Source organism: Daphnia pulex, chromosome 7, assembly GCF_021134715.1.
Source record: "Daphnia pulex isolate KAP4 chromosome 7, ASM2113471v1".
NCBI lineage: Eukaryota > Metazoa > Arthropoda > Branchiopoda > Diplostraca > Daphniidae > Daphnia > Daphnia pulex.
Window position 1 is genome coordinate 9,174,833 of NC_060023.1, and position 16,093 is coordinate 9,190,925.

At 38.9% G+C, this 16,093-nt stretch overlaps 4 protein-coding genes across 10 annotated transcripts; 1 reads left to right on the plus strand and 3 right to left on the minus strand.

Annotated features, from left to right (window-relative positions):
- Nucleotides 1-128: 128 nt before the first annotated feature.
- Nucleotides 129-2,019, minus strand: LOC124198025 (chitin deacetylase 8-like). Its single transcript, XM_046593652.1, has 8 exons — nt 1,880-2,019; nt 1,629-1,795; nt 1,465-1,573; nt 1,290-1,407; nt 1,054-1,203; nt 838-959; nt 569-770; nt 129-495 (listed from the first exon to the last, which is right to left on the minus strand). Exons 1-8 carry the CDS (start codon nt 1,966-1,968, stop codon nt 289-291), a joined length of 1,164 nt encoding a protein of 387 aa, XP_046449608.1. The 5' UTR covers nt 1,969-2,019; the 3' UTR covers nt 129-288.
- On the minus strand, nt 1,941-4,373 carry LOC124198021 (chitin deacetylase 8-like). Of its 3 annotated transcripts, none has more exons than XM_046593645.1 (10): nt 4,162-4,373; nt 3,959-4,100; nt 3,615-3,781; nt 3,445-3,550; nt 3,263-3,380; nt 3,050-3,199; nt 2,857-2,975; nt 2,590-2,788; nt 2,290-2,518; nt 1,941-2,244 (listed from the first exon to the last, which is right to left on the minus strand). In XM_046593645.1, exons 2-10 carry the CDS (start codon nt 4,060-4,062, stop codon nt 2,150-2,152), a joined length of 1,287 nt encoding a protein of 428 aa, XP_046449601.1. In that variant the 5' UTR covers nt 4,063-4,100; nt 4,162-4,373; the 3' UTR covers nt 1,941-2,149. The 3 variants fall into 3 exon arrangements, with proteins under 3 accessions (XP_046449601.1, XP_046449600.1, XP_046449599.1); XM_046593644.1 differs by having other exon boundaries at nt 2,275-2,518; XM_046593643.1 differs by having other exon boundaries at nt 1,941-2,518.
- Nucleotides 4,374-4,502: 129 nt separating this feature from the next.
- On the minus strand, nt 4,503-9,020 carry LOC124198020 (chitin deacetylase 7-like). 5 transcript variants are annotated; one of them, XM_046593640.1, is made up of 14 exons: nt 8,898-9,020; nt 7,885-7,967; nt 7,405-7,475; nt 7,181-7,338; nt 6,847-7,082; nt 6,386-6,552; nt 6,191-6,326; nt 6,003-6,120; nt 5,772-5,921; nt 5,586-5,707; nt 5,299-5,500; nt 5,016-5,238; nt 4,806-4,936; nt 4,503-4,697 (listed from the first exon to the last, which is right to left on the minus strand). In XM_046593640.1, the coding sequence occupies exons 5-14, from the start codon at nt 6,945-6,947 to the stop codon at nt 4,617-4,619; spliced, it is 1,431 nt and encodes a 476-aa protein (XP_046449596.1). In that variant the 5' UTR covers nt 6,948-7,082; nt 7,181-7,338; nt 7,405-7,475; nt 7,885-7,967; nt 8,898-9,020; the 3' UTR covers nt 4,503-4,616. The 5 variants fall into 5 exon arrangements, with proteins under 5 accessions (XP_046449596.1, XP_046449598.1, XP_046449597.1 ...); XM_046593642.1 differs by having other exon boundaries at nt 7,885-8,021; XM_046593641.1 differs by lacking the exon at nt 7,885-7,967.
- Nucleotides 9,021-10,225: 1,205 nt separating this feature from the next.
- On the plus strand, nt 10,226-12,237 carry LOC124198023. The gene is made up of 5 exons (XM_046593646.1): nt 10,226-11,145; nt 11,211-11,672; nt 11,737-11,799; nt 11,868-11,957; nt 12,033-12,237. Exons 1-5 carry the CDS (start codon nt 10,594-10,596, stop codon nt 12,099-12,101), a joined length of 1,236 nt encoding a protein of 411 aa, XP_046449602.1. The 5' UTR covers nt 10,226-10,593; the 3' UTR covers nt 12,102-12,237.
- The last annotated feature ends 3,856 nt before the right edge of the window (nt 12,238-16,093 follow it).

Here is a 16,093-nt window from a genome sequence, read left to right on the forward strand (position 1 = left end):
CTGAGAGAACTACGCTCTGTTAACTGGCGTGAATAATGCGCGCCAAGTACAGAATTTGGAATTCCCATCAACAATCGAATGTCCCCGTTACCACGCTGTTACCATGGTCTGTTGAAGTAGTGTAGCGGTTTTCACAGTAACTGTGTAATGAACAACATATTATTTTACAATTCTAAACTAACGTCAAGATATATTCTGTGCGTTGGCTGGTAAGACAGCAAAGTCAAGACTAACAATTGCATTACAATTGGAGCGCGAAACGATCATTAATTTCAAGGTTTGCGTCGCCTATACGTCCAGCCAAGGATATTCGGAAGGACAAGGCACACAAGATCCCATGTTTTGTTCGCCTCCTGGAACAGACTCAGGGTAATAACAAACTTGCGGCTCTGGGCACGGCACTGGCTCCCGATTGTTGGACGAAGGATCACAACCAAAAACGTCGTTGTTCGCCATTTGCGCTAACGTCAGGGGGTTCCTAATCCACTCTATCCCCTGAATTATCGAATAAATAAAAGGGGACATGTTAAACTGTAGAGAATGTAATATGGCGCATATGAACATTTACCTTGCTTACTGGGACGAAATAAACATGGTCAAGGCTTAGCAAAAAGTCAATGAATTGTAAGAATCCTTGCAGGACATCCTGGCTGTTGGCGAGCCAATAAATGTGTTGATAAATACCAAAAGGTGCTCTAGTTTTGTTATAGCGCTCGTAGTTGAACATAAAGAAGTCAAAAACTTCCGAAGCTGTTAGATTGGCATAAGATCTGTCAATGGAAATTCAATGCTACTAAAATTATCCCAGGCTAAATTGATCAGTTTGGAATAACATACGGGAAACAGAGAAAATCAGGCGTGTTGCACACGGTACCATTTTCACCGCTTTGAAAATTAATGACGGGGATATCCCATAGACCAGGATGTGTTTCAACACTGCATGGAGGTACCATGCATTCCTGCAATCAAAGAATACAGGCAACAAGTCCTTTAGGGAAAACTCAAGACTCATTTTTCCTCAAGTGAAATGGGGGTAATTAAATATAAACGAACGTGAGTAACACCGTAATCCATTGTAAATGGCCATATGGGGGGATCCATAAAATTTTTGGTCGATAACGAGGAATCGAAATTTATCCCCAAATTTTGCAGGGCGTTGAAAGTTGCGTCACCACCTGTCTGTAAGTATGGAGTACGAAAGCCCTGTTCCATTTTCAAAAATTGGTCCGTTAACATGTTATACGTGGTGGTTGTAGTGTCATCATACGAAGTTGTATTAAATACATTACCTGGATTTGATCTATAGGAATATTGCTATAAGTGGTTATGATTTCTCTCTGACGGCCGGCCTCTCTTTCCCAAAATGCAATGGAATTATTCATCCAATACGGATAATCGTCTTTATGACTGTAACATATTGCATGGTTTAATTTTCAATCTTAAAACATTTGGAATGTGTTATACCTCACACTGTGAGATGCTATTTCATGGCCCCTGTTGAAAAATTCGTTGACTAACTGATAGTTTGTCCCCCCCAAGTGGGTTACGAAAAAAGTCATACCAATGTCGCATCCTACGGATCAAGTATTAGTTAACTGCAGTTATTTTTTACTATAATGTTGTAATACCGTTGGGATTAGTTCTGTTGCCAAATATCTTTTCGTAGGTAGGGTACATCCAGTTACTCACAGCATCGTCGAACGTCATGAATACCATTTGCGGAATCTCTTCCGGATTGAGGCCCATCGGAGGAGTTGTGCTCATGCACAAACAATCTGGTAGTATGCATGTTGTACTGAAACCGTTTAAGTTATTTTAGTAGTTTTGTAAATCACTTCAGATTTTAAAAATTCGGTGATTAGTATTCGTGTTTTCTTACCTGTCACAACCATTGGTTTGTTCTAGTGTTAGCGAATGAGTAACATTAAAAATTGCCAAGAGAATTGCCAGATTTTTTATGGAAAACATTGCACACAACTATGGATGAGTTTGATTGCACCACTGATTATAAGATTAACGATAGCTAGCAACACAAAAGTAGACACTGTTCTTTACTCCGACACAGTCTGTTATCTAACTTTGATTACAGAGCCATAGTAACTTGGGCCAATGAAATTATCGATACTAATTTTGGAAACATTCGATAGTTTTAGAGAATCCACCATCCAAAAATTGTCAAAATTGACGAAATGGCCGCAATGACCTCGGGCTGTTTTAGCGCAGCAGCGGACTGAGAAAAGGGAGAAGTGGAGACGGGAGTAGTGGAGACGGGAGTAGTGGAGACGGGAGTAGTGGAGACGGGAGTAGTGGAGACGGATCGATCCTCCAGCCATGGATATTCAACAGGACAAGGGACACAAGACCCCATGCTACGTTCACCTCCTGGAACGGATTCGTTGTAGTAACAAACTTGCGGTTCTAGACATGGCGCCTGTTCGATGGAGGAAGGATCGCAACTAAAGGGGTTGTTTACTTTCATCTTTTCCAATGTCATGGGATTCCTTATCCATTCTATTCCCTGTATATTTTGTTTAACAAATACAGTTTCTTAAATTACTGTTTAATGTAGGACTCTTTTTTGCACGTTACCTTGCTGACCGGGACAATGTAAACATAGTCGAGGGACGTCAAATAGTCAAGAAATTTTACGAATCCTTCGAGAACAGCCGCTTCGTTTACAATCCAGTAAATATGTTGATAGATACCGAAAGGCGCCCGAGTTTTGTTATAGCGTTCAAAGTTGAACATGAAATAATCAAAAACCTCTTGAACGGTCAGATTTCCTGATCTAGAATCAATTAAATTTAATTTAATCGCACCAAGATTTAAATTTACACATTAGTTTAGGTTTATTACTTCAAACAGGAATCAGCCATACTGCATACCGAACCATTCTGACTGCTTTGCAATGCAACCATGGGAACATCCCAAAAACCAGGATGTGTTTCGTTTCCACAGGGAGGTACCACGCAATCCTGTAAAGTACGAACAACAACAAAATTTATCCATCGGCTTAAGTTGAATGAATAGTTAAAACAAAATGTCGAACATGAGTGACGCCGAAATCCATTGTGAACGGCCATATGGGTGGATCCATGAATTTTATCGATGGCAACGACGAGTCAAAATTCATGCCCAAACTTTGTAAGGCGGTAAAAGTTGCATCACCACCTGTTTGTAGATACGGAGCTCGGAATCCCTAAATTGATGAAGCAATAATAGTTTTTAAATTGTATCAATGCTATTAATTTTTGTGTAAAACCTGGATTTTATCAAGAGGGACATTGCTGTAAGTGTTAATGATTTTTATTTGACGACCGGCCTCCGTTTTCCAAAAGTCAATTGAAGTATTCATCCAATACGAATATTCATTTTTATGTCTAGAAAATAATAATAAAAAAAAAGTTTTATGTGCATTTTTCGGAAAATAATTTATTCTCTTACGTGACAGTGTGCGATGCGATTTCGTTGCCTCTATTAAAAAATTCGTTAACCAATCGATAGTTGGTTCCTTCGTGAGTTACGTAAAATGTCATACCAATGTCACAGCCTGCAAATGGTATAATTTTTGGTTAATTTTTAGAAATAAGATTGCCATAACACTATTTAAGTACCATTGGGATTGGTTCTGTTGCCAAATATCTTTGCGTACGTAGGATACATCCAGTCGCCGATAGCGTCGTCAAACGTGATGAAAACCATTTGAGGAATCTCCTCCTGAAGCAATCCCATTGGAGGGCTTGTGCTCATGCATAAACAGTCGGGCAACACGCATTTCGTACTAAAACAGTTTGTTATTAGTAAATAGTAACAAGAATACACGAATCGGACTTTTTAAAACTTCCAGTACTCTTATTATGAATATCAATAGATTAATATTTGGAAACCAAAAGATAAGCATGACGCTTGCGCAATAGACTTAAAGCTAGTTTACCGAATTGTGTGCTCCCAATATTACCTGTCACAGTTAGTCAGAACAGGTTCTTCGTTCAGCGATTGGGTGATCTCCCATGCATTAAGCATTACTAAAAGGATCGGCAGAAAGCTAACAGGACGAAACATCCTGCACAAATCTTGTTTGTCTTGGGCTCTACTAATAGCTAAACCTTATTTTAGATCACTAATGCACACGTGTGGCATACTTCACGCTGCTTTATGCACCTTAAAAAACGTTATCTTGTCTTGCTTCATGTCCATACGGTGTGGATTTTAGTACATGATAGTGAGTAGGAAAAGTACTTTTAGGTGAATTCATTCGCACAAGCTGTAAGACTTGCATCCCGTGGCGAAATACAATAACGGGTTTCTTCTAACTGTTTCGCTTTACCTTTGAAGTAAAATTTTATTGCTTTTTTAAGACGTATGACGGATGTGTGACGGCACGATTATTCGTATGAACCCCGCTGTTAAAACACGCTTGTAAAAGATGCTTAGTTTTATCTGTCATCCCGGTTTTGGCTTGTTTGCGTGTCATTTCAAAAAGATTTAAATCAGCGCACACCTGCAGCACAATAAATACATTATTATGTTTATAACTTTAAACAATGTAGTACCAACGATGTTGTAAATTCCTCCGTGCAAAAAACTAATTCAAACACAAAATAAAAATTTCAAAATCATTTACAACCGGAGAATTTATACGCCCAATCGCAAGCCTTGATATCTTGTCGGTAGATGGTTTCCGGATGAGCACAAGTCTGCGGATTGGTGTTATAAAATATGGAGAAAATAACCATTAGTACTTGAAAGCAATTATTAATATTGATTGGAATTAAATATAAATTTTAGGATATTTAAACACTCACGAAAAGAGAAGCATTTCCGTTGGAGCACATGAAGAAGGTTCTGGAACAGTTAGAGGCTGGATTCTGGTAGCTGCCGTCCTGTTTATCCTTGCAATCGAAATAAGGCGAATTTTCAATCGGAGTCGTCTCAGCTGTTTGATTCGACAAAATGAGATTCGATTACAAATCAGAATAAGAGAAAACAATAAAGATAACTGATGTCAAACTTACTTTGAGGGATGGGCTCGTCGGAAGTGTCCAGCATAGGATATTTTAATGGACAAGGAACGCAAGAGCCCATGGTTCGTTTACCTCCTGAAATGGACTTGTCGACGTAATGGCAAACTTGTGGTGCTGAGCATGGTGCCGGATCGACGGAAGAAGGATCACAACTAAAGATATAATTTTCCTTCATCTGCGCCAGTGTCTGAGGATTTTTCATCCACTCTATGCCCTGAGAATTGTAATCAAATTTAAACTTCAGATTGTTGTGTGAGACTAGTTTACACGTTACCTTGCTGACTGGGACTATGTATACATAGTCAAGGGTCGCCAAATGGTCTAGAAATTTAAGAAATCCCTCAAGAGCAGCCTGGCTGTCAAGGAACCAATAAACATGTTGAAAGATGCCAAAAGGTGCGCGAGTCTTGTTAAAGCGCTGGAAGTTAAACATAAAGTAGTCAAAAATTTGTGCAGTGGTCAGATTAGAGTCCGGTCTGTCAAAAGTTTAAAAAAAGAAAAACGTGTAAAGTTGTCAATACAAAGCAATAACACCGTATAAAACCACCACACGTTTCTTACGGGAAGCAGAAAAAATCGGGCATGCTGCAAATGGAACCGTTATTGCCGTTTTGGAAAACAAGCAACGGGATTTCCCATAAACCAGGGAATTTCCCTGTGATACAAGGGGAAATGACACAATCCTGTCGTATAAAAAAGTGTTAAGACATAAATATAAAACGGGGCGAAACTGTGTTAGAACATCACCTGCGTGATGCCGTGATCCAATGTATACGGCCAAATGGGAGGATCACTAAATTTTATTGATGGTAACGATGAGTCGAAATTCATTCCCAAATTGTTCAGGGCGATGAACGTCGCGTCTCCACCTGTCTGGAGGTAAGGAGCACGGAATCCCTGTAAAAAAAAAAATAGTAGCATATTAAGTTTTATACCACCCTACAATAGTGCGATAATATAAGGTTTTATTGGACTGACCTGAATTTTATCAAAAGGAATATTGGCATAAGTGTTGATGATTTTTCTCTGACGACCGGCCTCCCTTTCCCAGAAGTCGACGGAGGTGTTTTTCCAGTATATAAAATCTGCTTTATGCCTGTACAAAAAAAATAAATAAATAAAAATATTCTAGAACGTACGAAACTGAATAATAAAATGCTTAATACGTGACACTGTGGGATGCGATTTCGTGGCCTCGGTTGAAAAATTCGTTAACCAGTCGATAGTCTGTTCCATTCTGACTTGTCGTGTTGCCAGTTCCTGATTCGTGAGATACGAAAAATGTCATGCCGATGTTACAGCCTGTATTAATATTCGTCAGATTAAACTAAAATTTCCAGTTCGTGAAATGAATATCCTACCGTTGGGATTGGTTCTGTTTCCGAGTATTTTTTGGTACGTAGGATACATCCAGTAATTCAAGGCATCGTCAAACGTGAGAAATACTATTTGCGGAATTTCCTTCGGATTCAATCCCATTGGAGGGCTTGTGCTCATGCATAAACAGTCTGGTAACACGCATTTCGTACTGAAACATATTTCCATAAAGGCCAGACAAAAATAAAACGATAACCTAATTCAACTTATTAATTATGCACGTTAATGCACACTTGTGTTTTTTCACATTTAACGGGTAATATTAGAGCGACAGGGAGCTGACGGCCTTCCAATAGTGGTCGGAAATATGCTTATACGATGATAAAGAATGTAAAGCAGATAAATAGATCTCTTGCATGCTCTAACGAAATTTACGAATACACACTAATTCTTGCTGAGCTTAACAGTTGCACAAAATCTTAAATAGTTCGTAAAAGGATTTTACCTATCGCAAACAGTATGATTACGAAGTGGTTCTGCAGTCAGAGATGGCGTAAACTCTGATATCACCAAAAGAATCGTCAGATACTTGGTGAGATGCAACATTGTTCTGTCGTTGTGCGCTGTTCAGTGGTCGACTTATTCTGAACAACTGATGAACCTTGTTTCAGTTTGAAGCAGATACCACAGGTGTTTTAAATGCTTATAGAGAACTGGCCATCTTGTTGTTGTTGGAGGTTTCTAGAAGTTCAGAGGAAATGATTAATGGTACAGTGTAGCCTAATGTTAGGGTGAATGTTCTATCGAACATGATAGTGTTTGGCAAACCTTTTACTCACTTTCATTTCCTCGGTGGGGGGGAGCGGCACAGAGGTATTGTGTCGACAATTATACAGAAATGGTAGTTAGTCAAATGTGATTAAGGCGAAGTCTTTATTACGCCATTTTTTGCGTCGATATGGGAGTATCGTCACTACCATTTGTACCAGGGTTGTGCCTTGAATATTCAAAAAATTATTCTAACTTAATCACTTTTTTTTACGGACTTATCTCGTTTCCATACATGAAGAGGACGTGAAAACGTGCGTCAAGTACTTTTGGTGAAAGTTGGTGGCCTCAGTTCGTTGTCGGCAACTGCAGAGCAATAAAAAATCATGATTAACAACAGATAATGAAAGTACTCACGAGTAACTTAAAACGTGCCCCATTGCGCAAAACTACATACTACACTTAGACTTAAGTTATGTCTTTGATCTTTGAAAATTTTTTCCATTTTATCACGCATTGCCTTGTTATTTCGAAGAGCAGAATAAGGTCTGATAAACACAAAATTAACGCACACGTAATCGGATGAAGAAAATAATATTTCAAAATAGCTCCCTCTACTGATCAGACGAAATACCCAGTAACTAAATTATCCAGATATGCGGTCCTAACGATGTCGGTTTTCCGAATTTAAAATTACTACGTTAATCGTAAACTACGTAAAATAAATTGAATATTGTCGGTTTTAATGAGTTAAAGCTGGTTCAGTTAAACTAACCAGAAAATGAGTAAAAACTCCAACGTTAATCGACAAAAATGTCCTGGGAATCCACTTGCAGAAGGCCCCAGGATCGTCCTTGTCTACATAAGAGCTCGGTTAGTCATGAAGTTTCACAGATGAGTTTACACGGATTCCTGAAATTCCACAAACGATAAATCAAATAAAGCAATGTCTACTAAAGAAGAAACCAGTCCCAGCGACGTTCGGAAGTACGATGACGGTATTTGTGCTATTTGTCTGAGTTCGCATGTCAACAAAGCGACCCCGGACTGCGGCCATGTCTTTTGTTTCCGATGCTTGATTGACTGGTGCCAGGTAAAGCTTGAATGTCCAACTTGTAAGCAACCGTTCCAGAACTTTCGTCACGACATCCAGATTCGACCGACTTGCGAGCAGATCTACACCCCCGATCCTCCTCTCGTTCCTGCCGACCAACAGCCAACGCCAGAGGTTATCAACATAACTTTCCTGGACCAAGAGGAGCATCAAACGTGGGTTGTTCAAACTCCCAATAGGATGATTGTGCTACTGATGCCACCGTTAACCCACGAAAGATTGCATCACGATACCAACTTCCGAACATGGTTCTTTAATTACCTGAATAACCAACTGAACATCAACATTCTGGGCATGGTCTGGCCTTAATTGAGACACGTAACTTATAGACAGGGCATGTCAGTTCAAAAATGTTAAATTTATCATTCGATGAGAATCTGAAATACAAAATTGTCTTAATCTTCTAATAATAATGTTTTCATTTTCATGAATTACCACAAAGTTATTAACCAAATCTCAAATCTGCATGGTAAAAGACTAAAAATTCACTCTTTTACTATGTGCCTAGGTCTACTCCATTTCATTATTACTTTATCACATTATTCTTGCTATATTCTCCTACTACTCTTACTTCCTACACTCCTACTTTAACTATTCTTACTTTCCTTTTACTTCATTTTTTATACAAACAAATAATACAATATGATACTAGAAAGTAGAAAGGGAGAACTTACTCAAAATTGCCCAAATATCCAAAGCAAATGGTCCATCCAAGTTCCAACACAGAAAAAACCCGCGAAAATGGACAACCTTCTCTGTCAACGAACAATACTGACAATGAGGTGCCTCGTGCAGTCGTGCTGAATTCAGATTCAACCGCTAATCTCGGGAGCTGTGTTGCAAATTAAACAGTGATACATATTTTTAAAAAATTAGATTAATAAAATACCACATATATTTTAAATAAAATTCTTTAATTTACTAACTATAATGGGATTCAATTATAAGTACTTAAAATATTTAAGTTCAATTCATTTTTAAAACGTGGCGTTGGTGGGGGGGGGGAATAAACGTGGAAACCAGTGCCATCTGCCAATCGCAAATCTGATTGGGACTTAAAATGTTTATAGGCAAAGAACGGTACACTGATAAGTGATAAGCTGCCTCTGATCTTTGTTAATTTTAAATTAGTTTAATAATCACTACGGGTTTCATCTATATTGAAAAATGTGGGTTTTAAAAATGTGATGTCGATGAAACAAAATTAACCGATATCCTAGTAAAACATTAAACGCTAAATTACAAAAATGTCGCGAAAATCCGTCTGCGAGAGGCCTCGACACCAACTGAGATGATATAAGAGCACAGCCAATCCAACGAAATATGTGAATTGCGAATCAGATTGAAAAATGGCGAATAACGGAGAATTTCGAAGCCCTTTAAAAACCTACGATGACGGCATTTGTGCTATTTGTCTGAGTTCGCACGTCAACAAATCGACACCAAACTGCGGCCATGTCTTTTGTTTCCGATGCTTGATTGACTGGTGCAAAATAAAGCTGGAATGCCCAACCTGCAAGCAACCGTTCCAGAACTTCCGCCACACCATCCAAATTCGACCGACTGGCGACCAAATTTACACACCTGATCCTCCCGCCGCTCCTGTCGAAAATCCTCGCGTCGAACAAATGGACTTAACAGTCGTCAACGAAGGCCTTTTTGAATCGTGGATGATTCGAATTGCCAACCGCATGATTGTCTTTCCCATGCCGATGTCCAGTCACGAAAGACTAAACGATCCTGGATTTCGACTCTTATTCTTCACCATTTTGAGCCGCCATTTCAACGTCAACGTAATCGACATGGAAAGGCGTGACCACTGATGAGTCGAAATCTAAAACTGACATTTCAAATCTTGTGTACGCATTTTCTGAAGCGACATTGAAATACATAATAATTCTTTGAAAAACTATGACTTTTGTGCATTTTGTTATTCTCAAACTAATTACATAATTTCGCTTAAAAAGCGATGGCATATCGGCAAATGGCAATCTAAATTTAGTAAGCTTATGACTGTACGATTTCTAGGCTATATAAATCCCTCGCCAAAGTTCATGGACAAAATAAATGTCAGCACGCGCCGGACATGCACTATAAAAGGGCGGGACTAAAACACGGTGAGGGAGATATTACCATGGCAACGGCGGACTAAAAACATATATCCTCATCATTTCATCATGAGATGTTTCCTTTTGCATCCGTACGCATATCCGAATCAATACCGACACCACACAGAGTAGCAGTACTCAACCAGTGATCTATTTTGATTAAACCATATTTCTCCAGTCGATATTATCTCCTAGAAATCCAATATCTCAAGCTGATTTTGGCTTGTGCTGTCGCGGCTTACTGATTCTAGTGAAATAAAGAATGACGAGACTCTTCAGAAACTTTATTAGAGTTCGGACTCGCAGTCAAAGTGAGTTAGTCTTGTTTCCGGCCATGGAGGGGAACAAAGTGTCCCCATCAGCGGTTCAGGAATCGAATAATGGCAACGTCTCTTGGTGTTTCCAGCCGTTTTTCATCTGGATGCGCCTCTTGGGAATTGAACTCTACCACAAGTGCTTTCGATTCAGTAAATTCATCAACGTGTACGGCGTTTTGCTGTTACTCATGAGCGAATGGGCGAGCATTGACTTTATTGCAATTAAATTCTGGAAAATCTCATTCCCGTTCACCCAGCAGCAGTCGACGAACGCGCTGAACGTCTCAATGTCCACCACTCTGAGCTGGAACGCCCGAATTGATACGTTGAATCATTTCTGTTTTATTGCCATTGTTTTCCCGACGTTTTTCCACATGGCTCACCACAAATGGCTGCGCCTCTGGAACGTGATGGAGACATTTGATTTCGCTTATTGCAAACTCAATCACGAGAAATTGAGAAAAATTCTGCTGATTGGATTCTTCCCTATACTAGCGGTAAGTGTATTTAAGTAGTATTAAACATGTCATTTTCATTTAATTGATTTGATATTTTGACTCAGGAAATTGGGATAATAATTTACAATCTACTAGTCAAGATACCAGATTTCGCGAATGAAACGAGTTACCGGAAATTTGTTACCGCCACTGCTTATTTTGCCAAGATCGTGCCAATCAGCGCGCTGGTCTTGTATTGTTCGGTGGTTTGGTTGAGTTCTCTATTTTACGAAGAGATTCGATTGGACATCGAAAGGACCTACAAGGTCAATCAGGAAAACATCCGCAGATGGAAGTGCAGTCTGGTTCTGGCCGGAGAAGTTGTCGATTGTATTAACGACACTTTCGGGCTGATCCTTTTGATATCCATCACCCACTTCTTTGTCGAATTTATTGCACGCTCGTTTTACCTCGTCAACAGCATTTCGATGACCAATCAACCCGACTGTATTACGCTTGTCAGCATGTCTTCGGAAGTCCTTTTCCTTTGGTTCATCGCGTACAGCCCCGCCAAAATTCACCACCGGGTAGTCATTTACTCATCTGAAGGGAATGTGGGACAACTTAAGTTTATTCCTTTATCTGTTTCAGGCTATTCAAGTAGCGAAATCACTTCGCAAAATCGACAGTGTTGATAATAATCTGCAAAATCAAGTTTGTTGCTGGCATTTATTACGTCTTGGTGATTTAGGGAGGTATAATAATCTGTGATTTGATCCAAGGTTTCGTTGTTGGCACTGGGCATAGTCCAAAATTTGCCCAAAATATCGGCTTTGGGTCACTTTGACGTGAGCCTTCATTTAATACCACAGGTATTTAAAAAATAATGATTTAAAAAATAATTAATAATAATTTGTTGGATAACATTTTCCACGTTTCCTATATAGTTGATCGGGACAACCCTAGCGTACCTTTTTATACTCTACCAGTTTCATGCTTCGGAGAGAAATGACTGATGATCGCAAAGGCGTTATTAAATAGTTTTCAAATTCATAATTTTATTGCCAGTTGTAGTTTACACTCGGCCTTTGTTCATACTTGTAAAAATTTTATAGCTGTTAGGTGCAATACAGAAAGTACAAATAAAAGTGGCAGGTGAATTACACCGTAAATTAAATTATAAATGAGTTTGGATTGGGTCGGTGCAATATGTTTTATCCGGGATTGCATTACTTTAAACCTTCTATATGCGTGCTAACCTTTTCAACAATCAAGAGAGAAGCGCTTGACATTTCCATCGACGAAGGATGCATCCTATTAGTCCCAATGAATTATATGGAACTAGTATATCTACGCAGTTACCGCGGAAACCAATTTCTCAAGTAGCGCAACACATATATGCACGCATGAAATTAATAATAAACTCTGATCCAGCCGATGTAGGCTGAACGCTTACTGTAGGCGCAACACTTTTTCAGTTTTCCTCACTCATGCAATGTAGCATGACTTCGCAAATAACTGTCAACTATAAGTAAAATATAAACTTTGTTGTAACTTGTTATTATAGAGGAAGCCTTCATCACCCAAGTCGTTACGATGGTCGTTACAAAAGTGGTCCCTGTCGTTCCAGTCGTCCCACCGCGTAACATTTCTTGGTGCTTTAAACCTCTGTTTTTGTGGATGCGCGTTTTAGGGATAGAACTCGATCCTACTAGCAATCCATATCGTCAAATTATCTTTATCTACGGTCTGATCATGTTACTATTATGTCAGTGGGCCAGCATCAACTTATCTGCTAACAGCAATATCTTCATTGTTTCCTCGCCTATAACCGAGCGATCAAACAATTCAAATATTTCAACGTCCACTACACTTGGCTGGAATTTAAAAATCGATGTCATCAATAATTGTTCTTTAATGGCCATTATTTGCCCAGCCTTTTTTTACATCGCCCACAGTCAGCGATGGCTTCGTTTACTGGACGTCATGAAGAAATTTGATTTCGCTTATTGTAGATTCAACCGGGGCGAACGAGTGCGTCACTTCGTATTCATCGGATTCGTACCCATTCTATTGGTATAAATTAAATAAAGTTGCCATTAATTGAGTCGCCGTTAAAATCGTTTTACTTCTTTATAGGAAATCGGAATAATGATTTACAACTTTAAAACATCTATACAAAGATTGCCGCATGTATCCGCGTACCAGATTTATCTGATTTCATTCGCTTATTTTGCCAAGGTATTGCCAATCAGCGCATTAGTTTTATTCGGCTCTTTGGTTTGGCAGAGTGCCGCCTTTTACGGAGAAATTCAACAGGATGTTGAGAGGAAATTGAAGCTGAAGAAGGAAAACATTGGCAAATGGAAGCGCAGTCTAAATTTAGTCGACGAATTAGTCGACCGAATTAACGAATGTTTCGGCCTGATCCTGTTGGTGTCGATAGCCCACTTTTTCGTCGAGTTTATTGCACGTTCGTTTTACATCATCAGCTGCTTTTTAAGGAACCAACTGGATTTGATTGACATCATAACCATGTCATCAAGGATTTTTCTTCTGTGGTACTTCGTCTGTTGTCCCTCAAAAGTTCAGGACAACGTATAGGCTAAGAATTTGATGTTACTTTTCACTTCTTATTTAGATCATTTTAGAATGCTTACATTTATTATTTGTTTGCTTTTAGGCTGTCCAAGTGGCCATTTCCCTTCGTAAAGTCGATTACGTTGACATTCATCTGAAAAATGAAGTACGTTGCGAATTTTGTCGTAGAGTTAATAACTTTTAGCATAACATTAACCAGTGTGTTATAAAATCTTTATATTCCGAAAGATCTCTTTCTTAACAACGGACATAATTCAGAACCTACCCGGAGTTTCCGCCTTGGGATATTTTGAAGTCAACACTCAGTTAATACCAAAGGTTTGCATAAAAGATAAGAATTGGATCATCAGTGATGAAGCTTAATTCATTGCTGCTTTCTTGTAGTTGATTGCAACTACCTTGACATACCTGGTGATTCTCTGTCAGTTTCAAACTTCTGAAAATAATGATTGAATACTGCCAGGAATAGACCTGCAGTTCAGCAGCACTTCAAAATGTTGGGCTTTTTTGTCATATACTGCTTAATAGAGCTGTGTAAAAGCGTATAGTTTAGGGTGCCAATTTAGTACGGTATTTGGCGAGCGTCCTTTGGCCACCTCCTTTTTTATGCCACTATTTTTTAAGTGTACTGTATTGGAGAAATTAACTTGTTGGACCCATCTAGATTGTTAAGATGTTCACTGCTTGCTGATTAAATTTTTAACACCCCACTCCTGGCTTGCCCTATAACACGCCACCACAAACTCCATTTGAGATCAGAGATCAATAAATATTACTATCTAGCGCATATTTGCTTTCTTTCTCAGTATAAAAAAGAGCCAGAAAAGTACAAATAAAACTGGTGCAGGTTATAATTACTGCTGATGTATATCAATTAAATCATGACATGATATTGGGTCAGTGCGCAGTATGTTTTATCCGAGCAATATGTTTTACTGCGCTTTGACCGTCAGTCCCAATGAATTACCATGCAAATATATCTACGCAGTTACCGTGGAAACCAATTTCTCAAGTATATAGCGCAACACATGCACGCAGCATGAAATTAATAATAAACTTTGTGATTCAACCAATCCAACCTGAGTATGTCCGTTTGTCAATTGCCACACTTTTTCAGTTTTCATACCTCATGCAATGTAGCGTGACTATTGACTTCGCATATAACTGCTTTTCAGCTATAAGCAAAATATAAACGTTATAGCTTGTTATTATAGAGGAAGCCTTCAGCACCCAGGATGGTCGTAACAAAAGTGGTCCCTGTCGTTCCAGTCGTCCCACCCCATAACATTTCTTGGTGTTTGAAACCTCTGTTTATGTGGATGCGCGTTTTAGGGATAGAGCTCGATCCTACTAGCAATCCATATCGTCAAATTATCTTTTTCTACGGTCTTGTAATGTTATTATTATGTCAGTGGGCTAATCTAAGCTTAACTGCTAATTACTTTAAATTTTCCACGTCTTTACCGAACATGCAACCGAAGAATTCAAATATGTTAAAATCCTCTACATTTGTTTGGAATGTCACAATCGATGTCATCAATCATTTTTCTCTCATGAGCATTATTTGTCCAGCCTTTTTTTACATCGCCCACAGTCAGCGATGGCTTCGTCTACTGGACGTCATGAAGAAATTTGATTTCGCTTATTGTAGATTCAACCGGGGCGAACGAGTGCGTCACTTCGTATTCGTCGGATTCGTACCCATTCTATTGGTATAAATTAAATAAAGTTGCCATTAATTGAGTCGCCGTTAAAATCGTTTTACTTCTCTATAGGAAATCGGAATAATGATTTACAACTTTAAAACATCTATACAAAGATTGCCGCATGTATCCGCGTACCAGATTTATCTGATTTCATTCGCTTATTTTGCCAAGGTATTGCCAATCAGCGCATTAGTTTTATTCGGCTCTTTGGTTTGGCAGAGTGCCGCCTTTTACGGAGAAATTCAACAGGATGTTGAGAGGAAATTGAAGATGAAGAAGGAAAACATTGGCAAATGGAAGCGCAGTCTGTCGCTAGTCGACGAATTAGTCGACCGAATCAACGATTGTTTTGGACTGATCCTGTTGGTGTCGATAGCCCACTTTTTTGTCGAGTTTATTGCACGTTCATTCTATCTCGTCAGCAGCCTTTTAAGGAACCAACTACATTTGATTGACATCATATCCATGTCATCGAGGATCTTTCTTCTGTGGTACTTCGTCTGCTGTCCGGCAAAATTACATAACGACGTATGATATTTTAATTCTTAATCTTTATCAACTTAATTACGTCATTAAGAAATGCGTGTGTCATTTGTTTGCTCTCAGGCTGTCCAAGTGGCAATTTCACTTCGTAAAATCGATCACGTTGATATTAATCTGAAAAATCAAGTACGTATGGTGTATATTTTGTCGCTTATTTC